The 26,067-nt window shown below is 37.5% G+C and overlaps 1 protein-coding gene across 16 annotated transcripts in view; it reads right to left on the bottom strand.

Moving 5' to 3' along the window:
- Window positions 1-26,067, bottom strand: part of PCM1 (pericentriolar material 1) — an 82,818-nt gene that overhangs the window by 28,712 nt on the left and 28,039 nt on the right. For all 16 annotated transcript variants that reach the window (XM_047090556.1, XM_047090562.1, XM_047090553.1 and 13 more), the window contains 15 exons: window positions 25,466-25,682; window positions 23,483-23,681; window positions 21,684-21,857; window positions 21,010-21,164; window positions 20,659-20,894; window positions 19,390-19,544; window positions 19,121-19,250; window positions 18,016-18,156; window positions 17,354-17,544; window positions 15,137-15,340; window positions 13,592-13,811; window positions 13,341-13,486; window positions 12,633-12,823; window positions 10,423-10,594; window positions 7,138-7,496 (listed from right to left, as the gene is read on the bottom strand). In XM_047090556.1, coding sequence (XP_046946512.1) covers window positions 7,138-7,496; window positions 10,423-10,594; window positions 12,633-12,823; window positions 13,341-13,486; window positions 13,592-13,811; window positions 15,137-15,340; window positions 17,354-17,544; window positions 18,016-18,156; window positions 19,121-19,250; window positions 19,390-19,544; window positions 20,659-20,894; window positions 21,010-21,164; window positions 21,684-21,857; window positions 23,483-23,681; window positions 25,466-25,682 — 2,890 coding nt within the window. The remainder of the gene's footprint in view (window positions 1-7,137; window positions 7,497-10,422; window positions 10,595-12,632; window positions 12,824-13,340; window positions 13,487-13,591; window positions 13,812-15,136; window positions 15,341-17,353; window positions 17,545-18,015; window positions 18,157-19,120; window positions 19,251-19,389; window positions 19,545-20,658; window positions 20,895-21,009; window positions 21,165-21,683; window positions 21,858-23,482; window positions 23,682-25,465; window positions 25,683-26,067) is intronic.

Below are 26,067 nucleotides of genomic sequence, written 5' to 3'. Positions count from 1 at the left end.
TTGGAAGCATGGGTAACAATAATATATTCTAACACTTCATTGTCCTTTGGTATTTAATGAGTACATCCCAACTCAAACTATATGGCAGGCCTTATGTGACCCAAATTCCCTACTAGACTACAAGTTAACAATTTTTCAGTTAGGAAATACAAGAAAGAATCCTATCCAGTCTACATAAAATGTCCGTAAGAGAGAGAAGAGTAATGGGCACTTGTCAAATATGTGTGCCTTCTTATTATATATAACTCGTGTGTAACAGGACTTGATTTAAAAGGTCTTACCCACCATAGGTTATCTATATATCCTACTAAATTTTCCTTGCTATATGGCACAAGATAGGACTTCAACTTTATTTTGTTCCACATGGATACTTGGCTATATCTACCCTCTTCCCAATGAAGTAAAATGCAACCTTCATCAATATATTAAATGTCCCTATTTATTAAGTTCTACTTCTGAGCATTATTTAAATGGCATACGTATTCCAATGCCATTTTCATTCTTTTAGCCACCGAAGTTTCACAGAATGCTTAAATATCTGGTAAGGCAAGTCCTACCTAGCTTCTCTTCTTTTCTTGGCTATTGTTAGACATTTGTCCTTCCATACAAGTGCTGACATTTTTTTTCTAATTTCTTTTTTTTTTTTAATTTTTTTTTTTCAACGTTTATTTATTTTTGGGACAGAGAGAGACAGAGCATGAACGGGGGAGGGGCAGAGAGAGAGGGAGACACAGAATCGGAAACAGGCTCCGAGCCATCAGCCCAGAGCCTGACGCGGGGCTCGAACTCACGGACCGCGAGATCGTGACCTGGCTGAAGTCGGACGCTTAACCGACTGCACCACCCAGGCGCCCCATCTAATTTCAAAAACAGTCCACAGTCCATGAGGATTCAAAATGGAATCACATTAAAAGCATTTCTTAACTTGAGGAGAACTGATATTTAATAATTTTACACATTCTCTTCTAAAAAGTTATGTTTGTTCCATCTTATTTCATGTTCTTCAAAAATATTTACATTTTTATAGATGTAGTACTTTCCTTGTTAAACTTATCCCTAAGGATTTACCCCCCTATAACTTTGGATACTACCACGGGAAGAGTATTTCCCCCCAACTTCCATTCTTCTGTTACTACAACAGCTAAAAATACTTGCACACTTATTTTGTAACCAGCTACTCTACTAATTTATGTTGTTAACTTTAGTACCTATTTTCCAGTGTCTCTTGGGCTCTCTCAGAAAAATATAAAATGTTTCCATTTATTTATTTAATTATTTAACTTTTTTGTGATAATGCTTTCCAAACAATACTAGACAATTATGATGGTGGAGAGGGAACCCCTGTTTAATTTCTAATTTTGATACAGATTATCTTTGGAGTATTTTCATTTACAATGTTGTGATTGGCATTGGCTAACAGCCTTCATTATATCAAATATTAAATATCTGTCTTCTTAGGTGCATTTTACTTAAAAATTTTTACTAGGAATGACTTTAAAGTTTATCTAATCTACCACTATGATTATATGACTTCTGTCCTTCAATTTGTTGATATCAAAATTATGTTGACAGATTTCCTGATAATGAATCATGATTACATTTCTGTAATAAACCCTACTGACAACAGTCTAATATTTGTTTTGATTCATGGCAGATTAAATTTGCTAATATTTCACTTTTCAATTTACATTAGTAACTGAGATTGATCTGTTTTCTTTACTGAACTGTTACCTCTCCTTTTCACCTTTCCCTATATTAAAGGTGTCTGATCTGATTCATATGTTGTTCCTGTTGTTTTCGGCAGATAGGACACACCAGTATCTTCTTTTCATCGTGACCAGTTTGAATACAGGACTCCCGAGCTGCAGTACTCTTCTGTCTGTGTATGGGCATTATTTCACTTTTTTCTACTTCTTGTGTTGTCTGATGTCAGTTTGGTTCTTTTTTATCATACAGAACTTGTTCTTCCAGTCTGGAAGCTTAGAAGATGTTTACTTTTTCCTTGGGATTAAGGAATTTTATCAGAATATACATAGGGGTATGTGGATAACTTCCTCCCTTGCCTCCCAGCTGGACAACAGTTAGCTGCATTTCTACTAAATTCAAGAGTAGAATTCAGTGATGCATCACTTACATATTAACACCCAATGCTCATCCCAACAAGTGCAGTCCTTAATGACCCTTGCCCATTTAGCCCATCCCCCCCACCCAACACCCCTCCAGCAACCCAGAGTTTGTTCTATTTAAGAGTCTTATGGTTTGTCCCCTCAATTTTCTAGGCCAATAATTTGGGACTTAATAGCAGTTACCCTCTTTTTTGAATAATCTAAACATTATATGTGAAAACCATTTTTTCTAGTTCTATAGAATTTGTTATTAGTTTAATACACTTAAGTGTTTTTAGGATTTTGTTCAAGTGTGTATTTCCTTCAATAACTGTTTTTACTGCATTTTACCTGTTCTATCTAGTGTTCAGCTTCTGTGGCTTCTCTCTAGCTGCTGGTCCCTTTTGCATGCACTGTTACGTTCACTGGACGTCAGGACTCCTATCTACCCTGAAGGCTGGACCCAACTGTAGGTAGCTTCACTGGCATGCAGATAGCAGTTGGAAGCCTCACTCCTACAGTGAGTGAAGCAACATTCTCACCAGCAAGTTGTCAGTCTCCCACCAAGACAGTAAGAGGAAGCTTTTCTACTCAGTCTCCACAGCTGCAAAGGCAATGCTCTCACACAGGCAAGGTAGGGACAATGGCACCTACTTGTTCAGGGACACTCTTTCCCATTAGTACCCTGAAGTGGCAAAAGACTGCTATTCTTCGAAGGAAGGAGGGTGTAAGAATAGTAGGAGGTGCACAGAAGCCCATCCTCCAACCGAGTCTTCCCCGGGACTACAGAGCTCTGATCTTTGCCCCCAGCATTCTCAGAATGAGACAAGAGAGCCGAAAGCCTTGCTACTTACATGCTCCAGATCACAGTAGCTGCCCTGCTAATAACAAGTTAAGTCCCCCAAATACTGTCGATTTATTCTCTGTAACATCCATTCTGGAATTAACCTTCCCTTTTTATTTTTAAGGCCATCATTCAAGTTAGGACTTTATCATTTCATATTTGGGTTCCTAGTTTCTTCGTTGGTCTCTCAGACTAAAGTCTAGCCACTCTCATTCATTCTGCATGAAACTTACTGGAAAAAGAGCCCTCTTGGTTATTTTTGACCTTCACATAAACAGGTCCAGCAATAAGGGTATACGACTGACAAAAGGAAAAGGTAAAATGGAGAATTAAGGAAGACTACTGAGACTCCAGAGTTCCACTGGCTAGACCAGCTAGAACACCACCACCACCACATGTTCATTAGCATAAGGGATCTCCCAACCCACCTCATCACTCTTTCCCTTGGCCACAATCTGTGCTACTCAGAATGAGTGGCAACATAGCTAGAAAAAAACCATACTTTTAGCTGTGTCTCCACTTTAGCGACACAGCTCAGCCATGGCACCCTGGAGACCTTGCACATATCCACAAAGGCGACACAGGTAAGGACTGAACTGCAGCTGAGTCTAAGTCCTGACAGAAGGCCTTATGATCCTCCTGGAGCACAGAATATGAGAACATGGGAGGCTTGTGAGGAACTACTATGTGGCCATTTTTTATTTGCCTCCCCCTACCCCCTCGTAAAGCTGTCATGAAAGTATTTTTTATCTCCTCCTGGGTTCTGATGAAATAGGAGACCTTTCTTTCTCAGGCTCTGGGGACACAGCGCCAGACTATAAAGTGGACTGTAGCTGCAGCACGGCACCGGCTCCCCAGTAACGGGTCCTACCACTCATGTTGCAACTGTCATCAGGCTTCTTCTGTTTCAGTGTCCCCTTGTGGCATGTAGAACAAAGAACACAGGGAGCTAGGACTCCCAGATGCTCTCATTTCTATGCCTATGTAAGTAATGAACTCTGTGACTCTAAAAAGGGTTGTTTCTTTGCTGGCCACATCTGTCAGGACTTGCCCTTCCCAATGCTTGACATGCATTTCAACTCAGTCTTCATCAGTAAACAACAGGAGAGGGAAGAGAAGAAAAATGAAAAGACTCAGGGACAGTTATAGTACATTAACAGTTCAATCTGATTTTCCAAGAACGGGGAAGACCTAGACTATAGGATCCCACTGCTTTCTAACAATATCAAAAGAGGGAATGGACCTGCTAGAGAGTAGCCAAATTACAGGTCTGATGCATCCGGCCAGGCAAGAAACATCTGGCACAGCAAGAAATGATGCTCAACTCAAAGTCTGAATTAGGATGGAAGTGTAAAGAATTGTCACTATCACTCAATTTGTACCACCTTACTTCACATGCAGTAATATGTACCTTTACATATAAAGACCTGCTAAAGATGAAAATACATCACCATCATTGCAAACAAAGCTAAGTGAAGATTTAGCATGCTACTGCTGAAAACTGTCCATAAGTGCAAAACACACGAGCAGTTCAGTCTAGTAAATCAGGGACAGTATAACCAGCTGTGCTCTCTCTCAAGACAGCAGCTTAAGTCCCACCACGCTGATTTATTTGTCATACCCTATTTCCTTCCCCAGTTCCTCTCATCTTTCCCTGCCTCATCCTGCCTCTAAACTTTTTTTTTTTCATTGTTACTAGTTTGGAATGCCTTCCAATATTTCTCTTCATCTACCTACATTTAAGACAAGTAAATATTCTTTTTTCTAAGAAATCATGGCCATTCCTACCCCATAAAAGAGCACTGGTCTAGCTCAGTGCTTCTCAGACTTTAATGGACATATATTCACTTTAAAACATCTGGAATCTTGGGGTGCTTTAATCAGTCGGTTAAGCATCTGACTTCGGCTCAGGTCATGATCTCATGGTTCATGGGTTCAGGCCCCACACTGGGCTCTGTGATGACAGCTCAGAGCCTGGAGTCTGCTTTGGATTCTGTGTCTCCCTCTCTCCATACCCCTCCCTGTTCACTCGCTCGCTCTCTCTCTCTCAAAAATAAATAAACATTAAAAAAATTAGAAAAACAAAACAAAACATCTGGAATCTTGCTAACATGCACACTGAAAAACAATGTATACTCATTCGGGTGGTACAAGGTTGGACCCAAGAGCGCATTTTTATAAGCTCCAAGATGATGTTGATGCTGCCTGTCCCTGGTTCACACTTTGAATAGCAAGGGTTTAGCTGACTAATTTGATTTTGCTCCCTATTAGTTTGACTCTACATGTATTAGATTCTGCTATCAAGTCTTTTATTTTTGTGTGTGTGCCTTAAAGTAGGGCTCTCACTGACAGATGGTTTTGAATGCTTGTCAAACAAACGTGTATGTTTCTGGCAAGTATTTTTATACTTAGAAGAGACCACATAGATCAGAATGTCAACCTTTGCCTTGAAGCAAAAAAGCTGAATTGCATATACAAAACCATCATTCCTTAGAATAAAGGGGTTTCAAAAATAGAAATATACCAGCTATTTCTAGGCTTAGGTAGACATGGTCATTAGTTGGCTTAAGAGTCCCCTAAGAACCTGCTGCTCAAAGTGAAGTCCACAAACCAAGATCGACAACAAATGGGAACTTGTTAGAAATGCAGATCTTTGGGTCCCCACCCAGACAGAATCTACCTGCCTTTAAACAAGATTCCCAAGGGAGAAACAGTAAAGTTTAAGAAGCACTGCCCTAGCACACTCATATTAACCGGCTGAATGAGAAAACGCTAGAAAATAAATGTTCGTGTTTCTTCATTTGTTTGCATGACAAAAAGCATTTTTGTGGGAGCATGGTAAGAGAGAATAAAACGTTGACTGGGTCACCCAAGGGACCACTCCCTAAAAACGGCCACAGTTCATTATCTATCTACTTAAACACCCTCCAGTGGCACCAAGAGTCATCTTGGAGAAAGCAGAGTAGTTGGATTTCATTCATTTGAATCAGTGACTTATTTGCTACATAAAATCAGCTCCTCCCAAACCTATATAACTGGGCAAATATTTTCAAGGATGGTAACGTGTGTGCTGAGAAAAATATCATCCCTGTTCAAATTTGCTTGCTTCGCCATCAAATCAGACTCTTCAGATGGGAGTAGCGGTAGGAGGCAAGGACATGAAGGACAGATGATGAACTGAAATGAAATAAAGGAGCACCTATTCTCTCTTACATACATAGTTTTCATCAGAGTTCTCAAGTGTTTCATTAGCCATAAGAGGCTAAGAAGAATGCTGTGAATATCTACAAGTGGATTTTTACTACAGGGTTTCCTAGGACCTCCGTATCTTTGCATGTATTGTGAGTTTCCAAGAGTTAGCTGTGCACAGTGATTTTTCAAACTTTTCTGATTATATGCCTTCAATACATTGTTCTTAAGCACCAAATACTATCTCCCGAACCCAGAAGAACATCTCAGAGCCACAGCCAAAAAGCATCCCCTGAAAACTTGGAAGGAGCATCCTTTAATATTCCAGATTCTAGAGCTAGACTTGAGTAAAATTTTTAAAAAATCATAGAATATCTATTTTTTTAAAGAGGCACACAGTTAACACTATAAAAAGAACTTTAATTAGATACTCAATGGCCAAGATTCAATAAACCTAGGTAAATGTTTTACCTTATTAACTAAGGGTAACTTCCTAAAGGACTAAGAGCAAACTTGTTTTAAAAGTGGTTTCATCTATGAAATTCAAAGACTGCAATGTAGTTACAGGCCCAAAGTTCTTTAAATGAATCAATCAAGGATGTAACCAGAAAGTGCTGGAGGTAGGATAAGATGTACTATTAAAAAAGAGAAACATTAAAACCTGGGCATTTCAGCAGCTTTTAGTAGGGCACGTCAGCAATTTTAATAACCTTCAAGATACGGACAATATCTTCAAAGCTCATAGTAACCATATACACAGGAAATATAAGAAGCTTTAGAAAGCACAAAAAAAGAATACCATGTCTTAAAATAGCTACAACATTCAACACTATTTGATAAATTTTATTTAAAAAATTTGTAAAAGTGACTAAAAATTACTTTATTCAAGTAGGTCTAGAATAGTTTATCCATTGAGCTATAATGAAATTAAGTATGTCAACATGCCAGAATAAAGTTAACATTTACACTGATCGATACTCAACAAATTTTAATACTTACCAATATTTTTAACTCTGCTTTTCAGCTGGGTAGAATGCCTTTTCTTATTCTTTGACTTGGGAGTTTTATCTTTAGATGCCAGGCTGGCCTGTGCAGATGCTTTTCTTGCCTTGAATGTTTTAGTTACTGTTGTTGGATCTACTGGATCAGGCATACTGCTAAAGCTTTCTAAAGACTCTTCATCAAACTGGCGTCTTCTCCGGCTGGTATCTAACTGATTTTTGCGATTACTATTTGTAGTTTTCTCTACAGGCACTGGAAATCCAGTCTTGATAAATGGTTTTTCTACTTCACCTTCCTGGTCATATAACCATGGTGTCCTACTGTTTTCCACCTCCTCTTCGGGCTGTTTTTGATTCCTTATCAATGAAAATAAGTTTTTATAGGTACAACAGATTCCTATGTTTACTGGAAAACTGTAGATACAGTTTACTAGATTTAGGTAGATAAAAACATCAACAGGCTATAAAAACATTTTTACAGAAATAAACTAAATACACAAGTATTATGAATGCTAATGTGCTAAATTACTTTGAACTTTAATATTACATCCTTCTCATTAAACCATTTTCATTGGCAAAAGTTTCAAACAAAAGATCTAGCATTCATGAAGCAAAAGAGTGGGAAAGGAAAATAAAAAGGGCGCCTGGGTGGCTGAATTGGTTAAGCATCTGCCTTCAGCTGAGATCATGATCTCAAGGTTTGTGAGTTCAAGTCCCACATCATATGGACCATCCCGCTTTGGGTGAGCACAGGTCCCGGAGTTCCCTTCAAGTGAGCCCCGCCCCTTTATTTCTCTCTCTCTCTCCCCTCCTCCCACCTCGCCCCTCATGGGATTCTCTCTTTCTCTCTCTCTCTCTCTCCCCACCCCTCATGGGATTCTCTCTTCTCTCTCTGCCCCTCGCTCACTTGTACCCTCTCTCTCAAAATCAGTAAATTAAAAATAAAAATAAAAATAAAAAAAGGATGGGACATACAAGGAAAAACCAAAACACATGCAGGAACAGCTGAGAAAGAGCTGTGTGTAACAGAGGGTTTGGGAACACACACAGATCTGTTGTCACCTAAAGCAGTTCAAAAAGAACTGGAATTTGGTGAAAACAATTGTCCATGCAACTGGTAATTTACTCCTCCACACATATAGTTTAGTTCTAATGGTGTGCTAAACACTGACATCCTTTAATATATTCATAGGTATTCACTGATCATCTAAGTTTTAAAAAAATATGTGGGGCGCCTGGGTGGCGCAGTCGGTTAAGCGTCCGACTTCAGCCAGGTCACGATCTCGCGGTCCGTGAGTTCGAGCCCCGTGTCAGGCTCTGGGCTGATGGCTCAGAGCCTGGAGCCTGTTTCCGATTCTGTGTCTCCCTCTCTCTCTGCCCCTCCCCCGTTCATGCTCTGTCTCTCTCTGTCCCAAAAATAAATAAACGTTGAAAAAAAAAATTTTTTAAAAATATGTATGTCTACAGGATTTCTCAGAAATTTTAACATGCCAATGTGCTTGATATTATAAATGTCTTAGAGGAAAACATAGTCAGCAAGATGTCCAAAACTTTTTATCATAGAACCTGACACGAACAGTGTTCCGAAGAATGTGATTTGGGAGACTGAACTATAGGATTCAACTTAAGACAAAAGTTAGCAAACCTATATTCTACAGGCCAAATTCAGCCCGCTGCCTGTTTTTGGATGGCCTGGGAGCTAAACTAATTCTTATATTCTTACATGGTTGAAAAAATATCAAGAGAAACAGTTTGTGACACAAATTATATGAAATTCATATTTCAGCACCCACAAAGTGTTATTGGAGCACAGTCACTTGTTCATATTGTTTCTGGCTGCTTTTGTGCAAAAATGGCAGAAATAAACGGTTATGACAGGCACTATATGGTCTGCAGTATTTATTATCAAGCTCTTTACAGTAGGAAAAGTTTTCTGACCCCAGCTCAGGACTACAATGTTTCATGTGACCTCTTGTTATCTCCAGCCATTTAATTCAGGGAACCTACCTAATAATAGTTGAGATTTTGGGGAGGTCTAATCTGAAGTAGGTCAAATATCTCAAGTAATACTAGATATCCAGATACATCCTTTTTTACTATCAATTATGTACAAAATATGGATAGTAATGAAGTAAAGACCTTCCAATAGTAAAGCTATTCACTAAAGCTTTGAATAAGTGTTTATTGCTTATGATGGAAATTCATTCAACCATCATTTCTGAATGGCAACTATGCCCTAAACACTGTTAGGCTCTGACGAGGGAGTATTTTAAAGAGCAATAAGGCGTTTAATGGGAAAAAATGGTTAGCAGAGCTAAGAAAAAGTCAGGAAGGTCAACCATAGGATTCCCAGAGTCTAATAAACAGTTGAATTCTAAGAGTTTTTGTGTCATCATGTAAGAAAATCTATGATTTAATAATTAAAGTGTCAAAATGTTTATTTAAGAGCCCAAGACATGCCCAATCCATAACTAAAAAGTAATGTGAATTCTGTATTTGTAAAGGGCTAGAAAAGACAAAATCAAAGAGATACTTCTTACAGAAGAAATACTACAATGAACTGACGTCTAAGTTTTCATCCTTCTAAAAAGTTTTTTCTGAAATAAATAAGAGTAACAATAAAAAGGCTACTTTTACCAGCTGGCTATCAAAACCGTTTTCCAGATTAACACACACATGAAAAAAAGCTATAAAAATATTAAATGATTAACCGGACTCAAACCAAGTAGTCTTTTATACTATTTGAGTCAAAAGTTTTATTTGGGAAGACTATTCTATTAAATATTAACAGTGAGAAAAAAGTATATGTATAACACTGAGAAACAGAAAAAGATATCCTGACTCTGACTGATACCATATTTCACTGATCTAATAGTACACTCCACATCACATTTAGATAGGCCTTATGAATTTATTCTAATCAGGAGCTATGAATCAAGGAGCCATCACTTTACAACTATCGTCTAGAAGTTAATATTAGTTTCTAGCCCTGAAGTGAACTTAAAGACAGATAGCAAACCTGGGCAAAAGACACTGTATGGGTCACATCTTCTTCTTCCAAAATGAACTGCATGAGACACTCTGATCAAAACTTGATACCAGGGTTAGCAGTAGGTGTATGCCCGAGAGGTACCTGATCAGATTATCAGTTTCACATTCCCAACGCTATCAAGCCGAACAATAGAAGCAGCCTGCCTAATTATGTTTTCAAATTATGTATAATTAGACGTAATCACAAAAGTGACATTTAAGAATATAATGGATTATGTTCACAATTAAGTACCTTTGTTTTTCTGCTCCAATAGAAGAACTGCTTTCAAAAGGTTTTGGAAAAGCCATATATTCTGTTTTCCCTGAAGAATTCTGGGCTAATGGTTGCTGTTGTTCAGTGGGTGTCGAAATATTCTGAGAAAAATCTCCAAAATTAGAAGGAAATAAAGGGCTGAAATTCATACCTAACAAATAAAAGCAATGGATAAGACAACAACAAAGTGCCTGAAGACCTAAATATAAAATTAAAAGACAGTTTTAATTAAAAGTGCCACTCAAATCCACCAAAACAAAAAACTATTAAATACATTAACATTCATTTGTTCAATCACTGTTTACATAGCTCAGTCCACTAGGTTTTCCACATTGGTGACACAAAAATGGATAATGATCCTCACCCTTCAGAGTTAAAAGTTAGATGTAACAGTACCTGACCTTTATCAAATGACCGGATACTGGACTCTACTGTAGGCATTTAACCGTCACTTTGTTTAATGCTCAAAACAACGCCATGACACAGGTATCGTATTAATTTTACCAGGGAGAAAATCGGCTCAGAGATTAAACAGCTAGTAAATGCAAGAGCAGTTCAGATCTCAGGTCTGCACAACTCCAAAGCTTTTATTCTTTCCACTCTAACTTAACTGGGAAAACAGACCAAAACTAACCCTTTACCATACAGCGCCATATCAGATGTATTTGAGGGGGCTACTAACAACTCGGGGAGAGAAAGGGGTGAGAAAAGTCTTCACAAAATTACTTTGTGAAGAATGAATAGTCTTCGCCCACAGTTGACACTGGTATGAAGTATATTTCTGCAAAGGAATTACATGTGCAATTATTTATATTATGTTACTTAAAAATCTACTCAAAAAAACGTTTGTTGCCAATATTTATACCCAAGAACTAAAGTGCTTGTTAAATTTGTTAATGCCACTGCTTTTATAATCTTGCTAAGAAAATGCACTGCTCTTTTTATTTATATTCACAGAGCCATCCAGCTCTCCAAACCCGTTTCTCCTCCTATATTCCCTGGTAAACACCTTCAACTCCATTTCCTTCATGACACACTACATCTAACTGATCACCTAATGTATTCTACCTCTAGAATTCTTCTGAATTGCTCCTAGTCCTGTGCCCCTCCTGCCAATGCCTTGGACCAAGCCATCATTCTTTCTCTAATATTACTGCAGCAACATTCAATTTTCTCTTCACCAGCAATATTCTTAGCTCCTCTCTCAAAACTCTGCAACACTATCACTAGTATAATATGCCTAAAATAGAAATCTCATGCTAACCCCCTGCTCAAAATCCTTCAATGGCCCTTCGGGTTGGCCATGGAAAGTCTAAGCTTCTTTGCACAGTACAGAAGGCCTTTGCTGCTCTCCAGCCACATCAATTACTCTTCCCCTGTGATGGCCCTAAACACTAGCCAAACTTAATCACTTCTAAATTCCCCACATGATCTACTGTTTCACTGCTTTGTAACTCTACGTGTCACACTGATTAGAAAGCCCTTTCCTCTCTCATCTCCCTGGAAATAAATTGTGTTCATTCTTTAAATAACATGCTTTCTGGAAGAAAAAAAAAAAAAAAAAAGAAAGAAACCTGCTGACAATTTTTTGCCCCAACGAAGAGCAGACCCCTCACCTCACTTGCATCACTGCTACAGCACCCACGGCATTGTGCTGAGCACCTGACACCTGAGCTTCCTCACTAGACTCTAAATTTCTTTAAACATTAGTTCTACCCTTCTGAATCCCAGTCACTTATTTGGCATCTGAAACGTAACGGGTGCAGAAAAAAGGTCTGAATAAAAGCCTAAGCTAAATAAATTAAATCTAAGCCTAAGCTAAGCTTCTGTCTAGTTGTGAATCTCCCTACCAAGACATGCAGCTCCTCTAGAAGAACGCTGCTTTAGTCATCTTTACTCCCCTCATGCTCTACGCAGTGCCTGGTGTGTTGCAGTCATGGGAGAGGATCATTCCCTTTCTCCTTGATAAATGGTTGCTGAATAATTCAAAGGTGTAAGACTAAGCAACCTTCATAGGCAGTTTGCTTAATTTCATTAGCAACCATTTTAAGTTTTTCACCATAAAGAATCAACACAGACGAGTCTGTAACTTTCTTTGCAACATCAGAAGGGACAGATAAAAATCCATGCAAGAGACAAACAGTATTCCCGAGCACTTTGCATTTATTTTCAAGTTTTCAGTCACTTACCCGGTGCAAACGATGAAAAATTAGTAAACCCAGGTAGGTTAAACAGATTTACAGGCTGTGAGGGAAAGCTGAAAGGACAAAATAAACTGGGAGAAGAGGTGTGAGATGCACCACTGCTTCTTTCCTGGCTTCCAGGTTTTTCTGGGTGCTGAGTTTGTTGGCGCATGAGTTCATTTAGCATTTGTTTCAACCTGTAAATATTTAAGAAGTCAGTTAACTTCTAAGTCAGTTATATTATCTTCTGTTTAAAGTAGGTTTAAAGAAAATACATGTAAAAAGTGATTCAAAACATGCAGTAGAAATGGCCTGTTTTGAGAGTGACAGCAAACATCTGCTTGTCCTGCAGGCTTACTTCAGTAACTTGGCCTTTGGAACAAGAAGTGCACTTGTCACTTCGATCAGACAGTAAGCAGAACTCTAAGAAATTGACAGACTTTTGATGCTGGAAGCTTCACAGAGGTATAATTTACATAGCATATAACTCACCTAATAGAAGCATAAAGTTGAATCCTACAAATTTTTAAAACCAAAAGTCTATGGTATTAAAAGGGAACATTGGGCAAGTCACTGTTTATAAAATCCTCAGGAATTGAAAATGTATGAGTATCCAATTTTGCTCCTGCCCTTTTCTCCCAGAAGATAACTAGAAAACCCCTGCTCAGTTTTAGCATTTTCCATACAGATCTACTGCTTCTAATCACAGATTACCTTTGCACGTTATTCTGTTGCCACGTCAGCTGAGTATAGCACTGGTTCAACTGGTGCATTATAAGGTGTACTTGAGGAGACGCAACATTGCTGGGCATGACACTGTAGGGACCCGTGAGAAGAGTTTGTAGCAGACAAGATAACGTCTGTGGAAAGAAAAAATGTCCTAACAGTTACTGATGACTTGAGAAAAAATGGGCAACAGTTTAGAAGCAAGGTATAAAAAATTTACTTTTGTAGTAAAACTTTACCTGCTGGTCTTGCATCAAAGTCTGACAAATATTGACACTGAAATCCAGTTGTTTCTTTAGCTGATTGATTTGTTCTTGCCATTGTTCTTTCTCCTCCACATAAGACAGTTCCGACACCCAACGAAGGTTTTCTTGGCGCTGCATGCTGATATTCTGCTGTCTTGTCTTGGCTAAAGGACGATAATTTCCATCTGCTGAAAAAGGGCGACTGTTCTTCCACCTAACACAGATTTAAAGCATTAGGTCATCGTATGTAATTACTTGGTTTTTAAAATCTGGCAAAAAACTCCTGATACTGTGGTTCACAGAGCAGTATTTTCTTAAGATCAAAGTTTAAGTTCAAAGGACTCAAAAAGTATAGAAAATGAGGGGGAGGTTGAGGGAGGGAGAAAGGCAATGCCAGATTTCTAGCCTTGTGCAATTATCATTTAAGTTTTTTCCACTCTTTTTTTACTTAAGTTTTACACAGAAGTGTCCATAGAATCCTGTACTCTGCAAAATGAACATTTTATTACAAGCATGTTTCCACTCTTCATGCTTTAAACTTAGCCACATGACATTCCATCAAGTGGAACTACTTAAACATCTTTTATTCACGAAACATATTTTACTGTTAGAAATAACAATGTAATGGATATTTTGTTGACAGGCCTTTGTCACCATCGATGATTTTTAGTTTTGCTTAATTCCCCCAAACAGGAGCAAAGATCAAAGCTTATGAATCTTGATCCAGTCTAGTTGGGATCTACCTTGGCAAAACTCTCACGGTACAATAAAAAATGTATTTGGTCTTTATCCCAGGTGCCTGGCATAGAGCTCCCAAACCCTAGGCATCTCATGAGAGGTAGAAGGTCTTTGCTACTCATTCAACCATAGCTAATGACTCTTGGCAGGCACTAGATAGTTTCATGATAAGGGCAAGTCACTAAAAAATCAACTAGGTGTTTACAGGGTTGGAACTTTCAGCCCCATCTTCAACTTCGAGAGACAGGAGGGGCTAAAGATTGAGTTTAATCAGCAATGGCCAATGATTTAATCAATTGTGCCTATGTGACGAAACTGCCACAAAAAACCCTTAACAGCTGCTTAGAAGAGCTGTTTTGAAGTGCGGGGAAGGTGGCGCACCCAGAGGACACGGAAGTTCTGACCCCATGCCCCACCCATTCCTTGCCCTCTTTCATTTGGCTTTTCCTGACTTGCACCATTTATAACAGGCAAGTAAATGTGCTTTTCTGAGTTCATGAGTTGTTCCAGCAAATTATGAAACCTAAATAGGGCTTGTGGGAACCCCCAAATTTTTAGCAAAGTCAGACAGAAGTGTGAGCACGTGGAGACTTGGGATTACAACTGGCATCTGAAATGAGGGCAATCTTGTGGGACTGAGCCCTTGACTTGTGGCATCTGCCCTAATTCTAAGTAGTTAGTGTCAGAAATGAATTGAATTGTAAGAACACCACGCTGGTTCAGAGAATCATAGAAGCACTTAGTGTCACAAAGATGTGAAACATCAGGAATTAAGCCAAAAGTTAAAACGGTGAAACTAACCTATTCTTAGTTTCTTTTACATTATAAGAGTTTTGATTCACACTGTTAGGAGGATACATTGAAAAGTTATCATTGGAACTGGCATCTTGCTCTTCTTCTTCCTCCTCTTCATCTGTCCGAACAATTCCTTCAGAAAGGTAACCATCTTCATCTCCTTCTTCATCTAGTGCACACTGAGTAGAACCTCCCCAAGTTGCCATTGTTCTAGAGATTAAGAGACAAAAAGAGATCATTCTAGAGATTAGCTAAATACGTTACCATCTACTATGTGCCACACATTGTACCATATGTGTACATATACATATGTATACTTATACATAAGCATAGATGTACTGATCTATACAATTTCACTTAATCATAGTAATAAAATGGATGGTACTCTTTCCACTGCTGTTATACAGAATATGTTTACTCTGCCTTCCACAAAACAATCCTTCAAATAAATTAAAATAGTAATCATAACCCCCTGAACATTTTTCCTAAACGCCCTTCAATTTTTAACTTGTCCTTGAGTGACAGTTTTCTAGATCAGAGCTGTCCAAAAGAACTTTCAGCAAGAGTAGTAATGATCTATGTACGTGGATCCAATACAGTAAACACTAGGTACACATGGCTAATGAGCATTTAAAATGTGGCTGGTGTGACTGAGAAAATGAGTTATTTTTTTTAATTAAAAAAAATTTTTTTTAAACATTTATTCATTTTTGAAAGACAGAGAGAGCACAAACAGGGGAGGGTTAGAGAGAGAGGGAGACAGAGAATCCGAAGCAGCTCCAGGCTCCAAGCTGTCAGCACAGAGCCTAACGCAGGGCTTGAACTCACAGACCGCGAGATCATGACCTGAGCCGAAGTTGGTCGCTTAACCGACTAAGCCACCCAGGAGCCCCTAATTTTTTTTTTAATTTTAATAGGTATAGGCAATGCAGCAGCTGCCATACTGGAAAGCACAACTCTATATGTACTTTTTAATTTAAGTTTACTTATTTAGTTAGAGACAGAGAGAGAGAGAGAGGGAAACGCACACAGGGGAGGGTCAGAGAGAGAGGGTGAGAGACAGAATTCCAAGCAGGCTCTGCATTGTCAGCACAGAGCCCCACACGGAGCTCGAACTCATGAACCATGAGATTATGACCTGAGTGGAGATCAAGAATCAGATGCTTAACCGACTGAGCCACTCAAGCGCCCTAGAAAGCACAATTCTAGAGCCGTGGTTCCCAAACCTAGATGCTGATCAAAACTATCTAACTTTTCTGAAGTTTAGATGTGTGTTACTCAGAACAGAAAAAAAAACACTGCAGGTATAATTTGATAAATAAAGCACAGTTTGGGACTTCAAAATAGGAAAAGTTCTTCTAAGAGGAAGAGAATAAGGTTTGATGCAATGTTCCAGAAATGCCATCTGAACATATCAAAAGGTTAGGTCCCAACAAACTTGAATTTCAAAATGCTAGCTCTGAGGGGCACCTGGGTGGCTCAGTCAGTTAAGCATCTGACTCTTGGTTTCAGCTCCAGTCGTGATCTTGTGGTTCCTGAGTTTGAGCTCCGTGTGGGGCTCCACTCTGTGCAGAGCCTTCTTGGAATTCTCTCTCTCCCTCTCTCTCTACCCAGCCCCTGCTCGCTCTCAAAAAATATATACGTATGTATAATAATAAAATAAATTTAAAAATAAATAAATTTAAAAATAAATAGAAAATGTTGACTCTGAATACTCCTATATAGATAACTAACCAATCTTACAGATGGCCAATTTTTAAGAAATATTCTAAATATGGAGATTTCAAATGTAAACCCTAAAATCTAAATGTTCCATGTAATAAAACATTTCCTAACTAATCATTAGGAAATTTACAGACAGGAGATTTTTAAGAAAAAACGTGCTCATTTCTGGCCTGATAGGTAAGTACTATAAAGTAACAAACATTTCGCTTTTTTAAGCTTAAAACATAACTAAGAAAATACGGCTTATATACTCAAGAAAATCTGTATCACCATTTGATCAAGTGCCTTAGTTATTAAAAAAAAAAAAAAAAAAAAGAGGTGATGCTATGAGAAGTTAGAACAGGAAACAGCTGGATTTAGTTAAATTGAACCACTAAGGTGATGCTCAAACACTAGCCTCCAGGAAACAGCAGATGTGTGCTGAGAGGGGAAATGAAGCTGCCCATCTTACATGCCTTAGGTAGGTAATGTTAAGAAAAAGACGGAAACATCACTTACTTTTCCGTTCTACTCTGCTGAGGTGTACACAGGTTCTCAGATCCATCACTTCTCAATGAAATAGCCACTGGAGATGTAGTTTCAGCTAGACCTTGCCTCCTCTGATGTTCAGCCATCAGAGCTTCAAGCTGCTTTCTTCTCTGTCTTAGCTCTTCCCTTAACATCTCATGTCTTCGCATCTCTGACCACAGCTGTTATTTTAAGTCAGTCAAGTTAGTACAATATACTTGGATTAGAGTTCTGTTCTCCCTCTATCCTTTTTACACTAAGATTTCCACAGTTAAAATAATATTTTTGTGATGAGAAAAAACGAGGCAATCAATTCTTAATAAAAACAAGTAGTAGCCAAATACACTGCGTCAACTATTTAGAGAAAGTTATGTTTTCTACAAATCACACACAAACAAAAAGGAAAAGAATAGGTCTTTCTAACAGAAATGATTAGTGTTCATTGTAACTACCCCTTAAACACAATTCTGCCAAATATTTGCTAATAAAGAACAAGACTATTTTGAAAAGATCCCAACGTAATGACTTTGGGAGGGAAAAAAAACACTAAAAGACAAAACAGGCTGCATTTAAAAACATGTTCCACAGATACTCAGTTTTCCTTCTTTAAGACGTGATGTAAGACTCAGGAACAACAGTACAATATACAATACCTCATTATCTACTACTGAAGGATCTTCAGGCTCAAAACCAGATTTGCTTGTACTGGTTTCATTTCCATTAACAGCTGGGGTTGAAGTAACAGCTGGGATATATTTTTTTGTGGGACAATTACCCGCACTAGTGGCTGACAGCTAAAAAAGGATTAGTAAAAACTATTATGAGGAATTAAAGCAACTGTGTTAATTTCATAAAAGCAGTTATTTCACCATTTCACTGGGGCTCTAATACTGTATTTAACTTGTCATTACCAGACCTCAATTGACATCTTGATCCAAAGAAAACCTGACATAACAAAACAAAGATGAAAACACAGGATAAAGCTGAAGACTAGCAGCCAACCCTCAGGAAAAAAAGAGACAAGAAGGATAAAATGTTACCATGGAAAATTTCAAATACTCAACCCAACTCTAATATGCATCCCTCTGGATATTATTTAGACTATGGAGAAGGGAAAAAGGATTAGATAAGGTAGAAGAGGTTAGGAGAAACATAATTTGATGTTTCCCTTTCACTGAAAACAAAACCTGACTGAAGAATAAAGGTAACCAAAACATTTTACGAAAAATCTCGAAAAGAACTGGTGTTCCCTTCCTGTATCAACCTTATTCCCACTCCTGATTACGTGACATGGTCAAAGTTTGCTCATTCTCCGTTCTAGTTCAAAGATCCATACATACAGTACTATTTAACATGCAAACTACAGATAAAATATTTTAATTGATTTCCTTAGATAATTCACGATGGTTTAAGGGCCTTCTTATATAATTTTAGGCCAATACAAGATGGAAACGCTACTCCCTTAAAGGCAAAGCTCAAACCAGAATGTTTTAATATAATAGTTATTAATACTTATGTTCTGAATCTAAAGCTGCCTAGTCCAAGTGAAAAGATCAAAGTAATAAAGTCAATTCCTATATGCTGTCTTTCACAGTGTAAATGTAGATCCCTAACCTCTTTCATAAGTTCATCCATTTCATTAATCATAAAACTGATACAAACGTTATCACGTCAGTACTAGAAAAAGAGTACTTTAAATGACATTAGGTTTTAAATATCTTTTTTTCAAACAAATGGGAAAAAAAAGTTCCTAATTACCTGTAGGTCAGGACATGCCTTTTGCAATGCTTGAATTTTCTCTTGAATCCCAATCAGCTTCCTTCTTTCTTCCTGCAAATGTTTGAGCTCTCTCTGTTGCTGCTGTAGTTTAGCCTCATAAAATTTCTCTCTATAATTAAATTGACATTATCATATTTGCAGACTCCAATAAATCTTATAACATTAAGCATGATCTAATACAGTACCCATTCGAGTGTATATAAAAAGCACTCAATTTTTATTAAATGAAGACCATGAGCTTAACATACCTTGCCTTTTCATTTATTCCAGCATCTTTCTGTGTTTTATTGGTATTTCCTCTAGTGTTATTTGCATTCTGTTTGTTGCCTTCTTCTGCTGGGTAGAAATCATCCAAATTTGAAGTATTGGCAGAGATAACCCCTTGATCTGTTGCATCATCATCCTAAAAAAAAAAAAATCATTAAATTAAAATAATCTTGGTATCTAAAGACATTGTCCAATGCATACCTTAAGTACCACTATTCTGTAAAATTTATGTAACATAAAAAGGAGTAGATTAATAAGTACATGATTTTTTGAGAGCACTGAAGTTCATCCTCTACCAATGGCAGGAAAAGAAGTACTAAGACAACAACAAAAAGGTACATTTATAATCTGAATTGCCAATTACCCAATAATGACAAATATTAAGTTGCCTTTTCTTATTTTGACCAGATACAGAGCTATCAAAGAAAAGCTTTGTAAAGAATATGAAAAAGATCAAAAACACACTATCGGATCTGGGAACTCTTGATATTAGGTAATTTTTCGTAAAATGTAATTTTTACATTAACAATTTCAAATAATCAATGTCTACTGTCACTTGCTTAAAATTTCCTATTCTCTCACTTTAGTCTTCAGTTTGCCAAACCGGTGCCAATAGCTCATAATACAAAGACTAATGAGAATATCTCACATCTGTCCTAACTACTGGAAAAACAACTAAAGTTTTTACCTTCCTAACAGTAGGTCCACATCTACTGTTTAAATTAATGTACTTATTAAGGTGCTGGGGGGGGTGGTTTCTGGGGAGTGAACTACTACATTTTCTTAAAAAAAATTTAATTCTACATAATTTTATATTTACTCATGCTTTCTCTGAAGACCTCAACTGAAACTTTAACCTTTGGAAACATCGTTTTAATAAAACCTTAAAGAGTTAGTGGTGACTCTTAATTATAACAATGGTTAGCCAATTTTAAGTTTGTAAATGGGTATTATCTGGTCTTCTTATTTATCTAAAAACCTAATTCATTACTAGTATGGATAAGAAACTGCAAAGAAACTGAGTTGAGACACAAGAATAGAGAGGCTGCATGAGGCCTTTCCACATAATAAATAGAAAAATTAAAGTTCAAGAAAAAATACAAAACTGCCGTAAGTTATAGAAGGCCATGAGCGGGTGCCTGAACAACTGAATGATATCAACTCCAACACTAAAAGAAAGTAACTGACTCAAGAATTATTTCAAGAATTATGGTTCTGACACACAGTTCTTTCAGTCAAGCAGTATTTACCTGTACCATAGCAACAAGATCTTGTAACTGTCTAAGTTTCTGTTTTGCAGCCATAAGTCTATTGATCTTCTGTTCAAATTCAGCATCTTCTGGAGCTTCATCAACCAGACTGCTCCTATGACTAGTTAACGAAGCCCCACTGACTCCCTCATCTTCTGCTTCTTCCTCTTCTTCCTCATCATCTTCACCTTGTGCAACATGAATCCCCTGTTCTCCTTCTCTATTATAGTGACAATCTGTTGGAAGCATGTATAATTAAAATCAGTAATTTAACTTAAGAACAGTACTAATGAAATAAAATACACTTAGAAAAAACAGTATGTCAAAGTTATCATCAGTAGTCAATCATACCTAAAGGAGGCATGTTTAGAGCCCTTATGTTGGTAGCAGATCTGTTGTTAATTTCACAATTAGAATTGCCTGATCTCCCCTCTCTATTATTAGAAACACACTGTGCATTAGAATTACTATTTACTTCATTCCAAGTGGCAGCTACTTGTGGATTTCTAAAAGAAAGAAAACAGCCTGATGTTATTTATAGAAATAAATAAATAAATAAATAAATAAATAAATAAATAAATAAATTTTCCAAGTTTTAGAACTGCTGATAAAATAATTCCAAACTAAGATCATCACTGGCTATTATTACATTTAAACTCATAATGTGAATAACTGGCTCTTGCATTTCATAAACTTCTATTAGGAAATTTAAAAAGAAAACATCCGGAAAATCAAAATTATACCTAAAAATAAAGAGGTAGGAAAATGTTAAGTAAGATACTTCTTATGGTTTACCTGCATTTGATCTAACAAACAGCAAATTTACTAAACTACTGTACTCCATGCTTCTCTATTTGTTTATCTTTACAGGGCAAGTAAGATTATACTGGCCAAAATAGTAGACTTAAGCAGACTTACAGGAGAAAAGCTTAAATAAAAAGCCAATAGCACTCTTTTGAGGGTTTTTTGTTGCATATTAGAAATATCCAAGTAGAAGGAACATGTTAGAAAAACAAAATTGTTACCGAAGGTTAGTAACAGGCTCAGAGTTTTCATGTTCAGAATCATACTCCGACTCTTCAGTTTCTTCATCTTTTGTGTTTTCATTTACAGCATCTGTCATCATATCTGATGTTTGTTCATAATAATGAACTAATTCTCTTAGTTCATTCAATCTCTTTCGAACTTCATTTAACTTCCTGATAAACAAAATATAAAATATATATACACATATATATAAAACAAAATACCCATTTCAGCAAAACAAAGCATGCAGTATTCTCATATACAAGCAGCCAATACAAACAAAATTTAGCCCTAGTCAAACATCCAGGGGGCATGACTACAAAGTAATGAACTTAATTTCAAGGATACCTTTCTTACTCAGTATCTCACCACTCTATTTTCTAATGTCATGTTAGGGACAAAAGCTTTAAAACAAAAACTTTCAATGGGGCATCTGGGTGGCTCAGTCGGTTAAGCATCCAACTTCGGCTCAGGTCATGATTTCACAGTTGGTGGGTTCGAGCCCCATGTTAGGCTCTGTGCTGACAGCTCAGTGCCTAGAGCCTGCTTCAGATTCTGTGTCTCCCTCTCTCTTTGCCCCTCCCCGACTCATGCTGTTTGTCTCTGTCTCAAAAATAAACAAACATTAAAAAAAAAAAAATTTCGGGGCGCCTGGGTGGCGCAGTCGGTTAAGCGTCCGACTTCAGCCAGGTCACGATCTCACGGTCCGTGAGTTCGAGCCCCGCGTCGGGCTCTGGGCTGATGGCTCAGAGCCTGGAGCCTGTTTCCGATTCTGTGTCTCCCTCTCTCTCTGCCCCTCCCCCGTTCATGCTCTGTCTCTCTCTGTCCCAAAAATAAATAAACGTTGAAAAAAAAAAAAAAAATTAAAAAAAAAAAAAAATTTCAAGTGTTCACTTGAAGCAGATTTGGTTTCTTAATCAATAGTGAAGTAGTAAGTATTCAATTCAAATACTACTTCTCAGGCAAATCAGTGATGTAGGCATTACGAAACATTTATAGAAGGCTCCTGATTTGAAACATATAGAGATCTATACAGTGTATAATAGGTTTACCCAAATTATTAAATTTGTAGAGTTTCCATTAAGTGCCAGAAACTAGGCCAATGTTTTTTAATGTGTAAAATACCTTTATGAATAGGTATATTATTATCCCTATTTTGCAGATGAAGAAACAGAGGTTTAATGAGTATAAGTTATTTGTCCATGGTCACACAGCCTTCCTTGTGAGGTACAATTTCAAGGCTTTCTGATTCTAGAGCCTGAACTCTGAATTTAGAATCATTTGAATATTAAAACATTTTAATGTAATACCAGCTATTTTTTTTTTTTTTTTAACATTTTATTTTTGAGACAGGGAGAGACAGAGCATGAACGGGGGAGGGGCAGAGAGAGGGAGACACAGAATCGGAAACAGGCTCCAGGCTCTGAGCTGGCAGCACAGAGCCCGACGCGGGGCTCGAACTCACGGACTGTGAGATCATGACCTGAGCCGAAGTCGGCCGCCCAACCGACTGAGCCACCCAGGCGCCCCATACCAGCTATTTCTAATCCTTTAGGTGGAAAATGGGAATGCATTAGCTCACAAAAATTATCTGTATTACAATGTCACATTTCTCTTGGAAAACTCAAAGAATGCAGTATCACACACACAATTTCTACCACCTCTTAACAATTCTAATTTATCATAATAAATAAATTCAGTTTTTCTAGAATTTTCAACAATCCAAGAAAAAAACCCATAATTTATCTCCATTATTCAATTCTAATCTATGTAAACAATGTTTGTAAAAATGTTTTACTGGAGTTTTTCGGTTGGATTCAGATGTCCTTCATTTTCACTCTCATTCTGAGCAGCTAGAGAAGCAACAGGATAAGGAACAGATGACGTGAGGCTACTGGCTTCTCCACTGACTGGTGCTAAGCCGGTGGGGGCAGAGGGAGCCACAGCTGTGCTTCTCTGATCCACACTTCTCTGTGGAGAAGCTGAGGAAGGCACAACTAACAAACAAACAAAGGATCAGCTACCATAAATAAACAAATACAGCATCAAGTAACAGTTGGCTTACATATGAAAATAAAAAGTAAAAAATCATTAACATCTTAAATTCTGCAGATTTCAATTTTAGGAACTTCAGGACAGAGCAGCCAGGCCACTTGTTCATTAACATGTTCCTAACCAAACACCACAAACTTAAAACAGCAAGAAAACAGTAAGGAAAGACAAGGTGGAAATCGACAAGAATTAGGATATTCCACTTTAAAAAGTAACCAGTATACTCTCCTGATAAACCTGATTCTAGGTTAAAGTGACTGTAGTACCTTCATACCATGAAATACAGACCAGCAATAAAATTTTCTAATTAGATGATGGCTAACCTTCTATAGTCCTTGAACTATATGTTAATTACTTTTCTGTCCACCTGGACCAAAGATACCTTATGCCTTTAAGGGCAATGAATGAATATTAAGAATCTTTGCACTTTTCTATCTCCATCACTTCAAAACTATTGTCATTTATCTTTCTCACAGGGATGACCATCATTATTTGTTGCTCACATTATCAACTGCTACAGCTGGTTTCCAGCAGTCTCTTCGCTCTATTCCTTAACTGTTCTATCTTTTGCTGCTGCTTTCACAGTTTCCCAGTGTGAAAAAAAATCACTTTTTAAGAGTCATCAGTAGGCAGAGTGCTACTTTTTTTATGTATATAAAACTGACTACAAGGCCTTGAGTACAACTTTCAAAGTTTAAATTTTTCTTAGTTGTGTTCATCTGTATAGGAAGGATAAGCATTGGGATTAGATTATCCTCTGGAAGAGGAGAGACCGGCAGAGGTTAGGGAAAAGAAAGGAGGATGTTTCAGACAGAAATACTAAGTTCTGGCATGTGGTGGGGGGGCGGGGGGGTCAGCAGACAAATAGGAGATGGGTAAAAAATAAGGAACAGGGACTCCAGAGATGTTTCTTCTATCCCTGTCTTTAGTAAGAGAGCAGCAGGAATGCTGAATGATGACCAGCTGGTGTTGATCCTACTAATAATCAGTTTCTCTTGCTAGAGCTCCTATTACTGACTGTTTTTAGGTAAGAGAAAGGGACCAGGCTTGAGAAGGTGTCAAGACAGCAACTGAGGACTATTTGAGAGTGGCCGAGTAAGACATCTGTGGAGCAGAAAAGTGGTTCCCATAGTATAACTAGTTCAACTATGCTCTTCCTACTATACCCACCTAAGATGACTATTTATATATTTCAAAAAAGTTACCAAGTTTTTATAGGTTATATAGCCTGTAAGTTATAAACTATGTAAGTTATACGTTTTCTGTACTAAACCCTATGTACTACATAAGTTTTTCGTGTTTCATTTTTTTGGTATACTTGCTAAATCTGTTTCGTCGTTTTTAAATCAAAGTACTAATTTGGATTAGTGTTCCTTCAAAGGAAAATGTGAATATGCTAAAAAATCCAGTATATGTCCAAGTATCTAATAGTTTACCTTCTCTTTTTGTTTCCCCCAAATCAAAATCCTACCAATTTTTCAAAGCCCAACTTTATTCTTTCCCTTTACTGAATTATAGAACACATCGACCATCTATCTGGTTATCATCACAGATTGCCTTGCATCTTAAAAACTTTCCCCATGCAAGTCCTATCTCCCCTCAAATACTGTCATTTTCTTGAGGAACTATGAGTACATTCGTTCACCAGGTATTTACTAAATAACTATCAGATGCCAGCACATACACTCATGGGTCTTCCACCTATCCTTGCTGAACCAGATTTACTTACATGATGAGTTGTTCAGATGCTGATCTCGAAGTGTATGAAGTTCTCCAAGCAGTTTGTCCATTTTTTGTTTCTTTTCCTGTAATACTCTCATTTTGCTAAAAAGCTGTACTTTCTCATCAGGTAAGTGTTCTGAAACAGATGGATTCCTGCTCTGGGAAACCTCCCTAGTTAATGAAAGACTTTCTGCCTGTCTTCTATTGTCTGGAACAGTTGGAGGCTTATTTAAAAATAAAAAAAAGAAGAAGAAGACCAAAGCAATTAAAGGTTTCATTCTCATTTTAAAAAAGCATAAACATTCTTTCTAAAAAGTGATAAACATTTGCCGAGATTGTGCTGGTGGGTAAGTATATGCCTTTCCATACTATTTTCCCGATGTGCCACTGTAACATATGTATGGTTTTATGGACACACATAACTAAATTAAGGCTAGAAATGTCATACGTTATATGAACTTTCAAAAATCTCATTTTCTCTCTTGCCACCTTTTTAGAATCACCATCATGAACTTTAATTTCTGAACCTATCAGTTTTTCCTACCACTTCTTTCCACTAAGGCTTGGGAAATCATAAAATGAATAAACCACCATTAAGCTTAAATTTCA

Source organism: Lynx rufus, unplaced genomic scaffold (genome assembly GCF_022079265.1).
Source record: "Lynx rufus isolate CCGP_SWC_20201006 ecotype Redwood Valley unplaced genomic scaffold, mLynRuf1.p SCAF_3, whole genome shotgun sequence".
NCBI lineage: Eukaryota > Metazoa > Chordata > Mammalia > Carnivora > Felidae > Lynx > Lynx rufus.
Note: the sequence above shows the minus strand (reverse complement) of the source record. Positions and strands in the feature narration are given on the sequence as shown.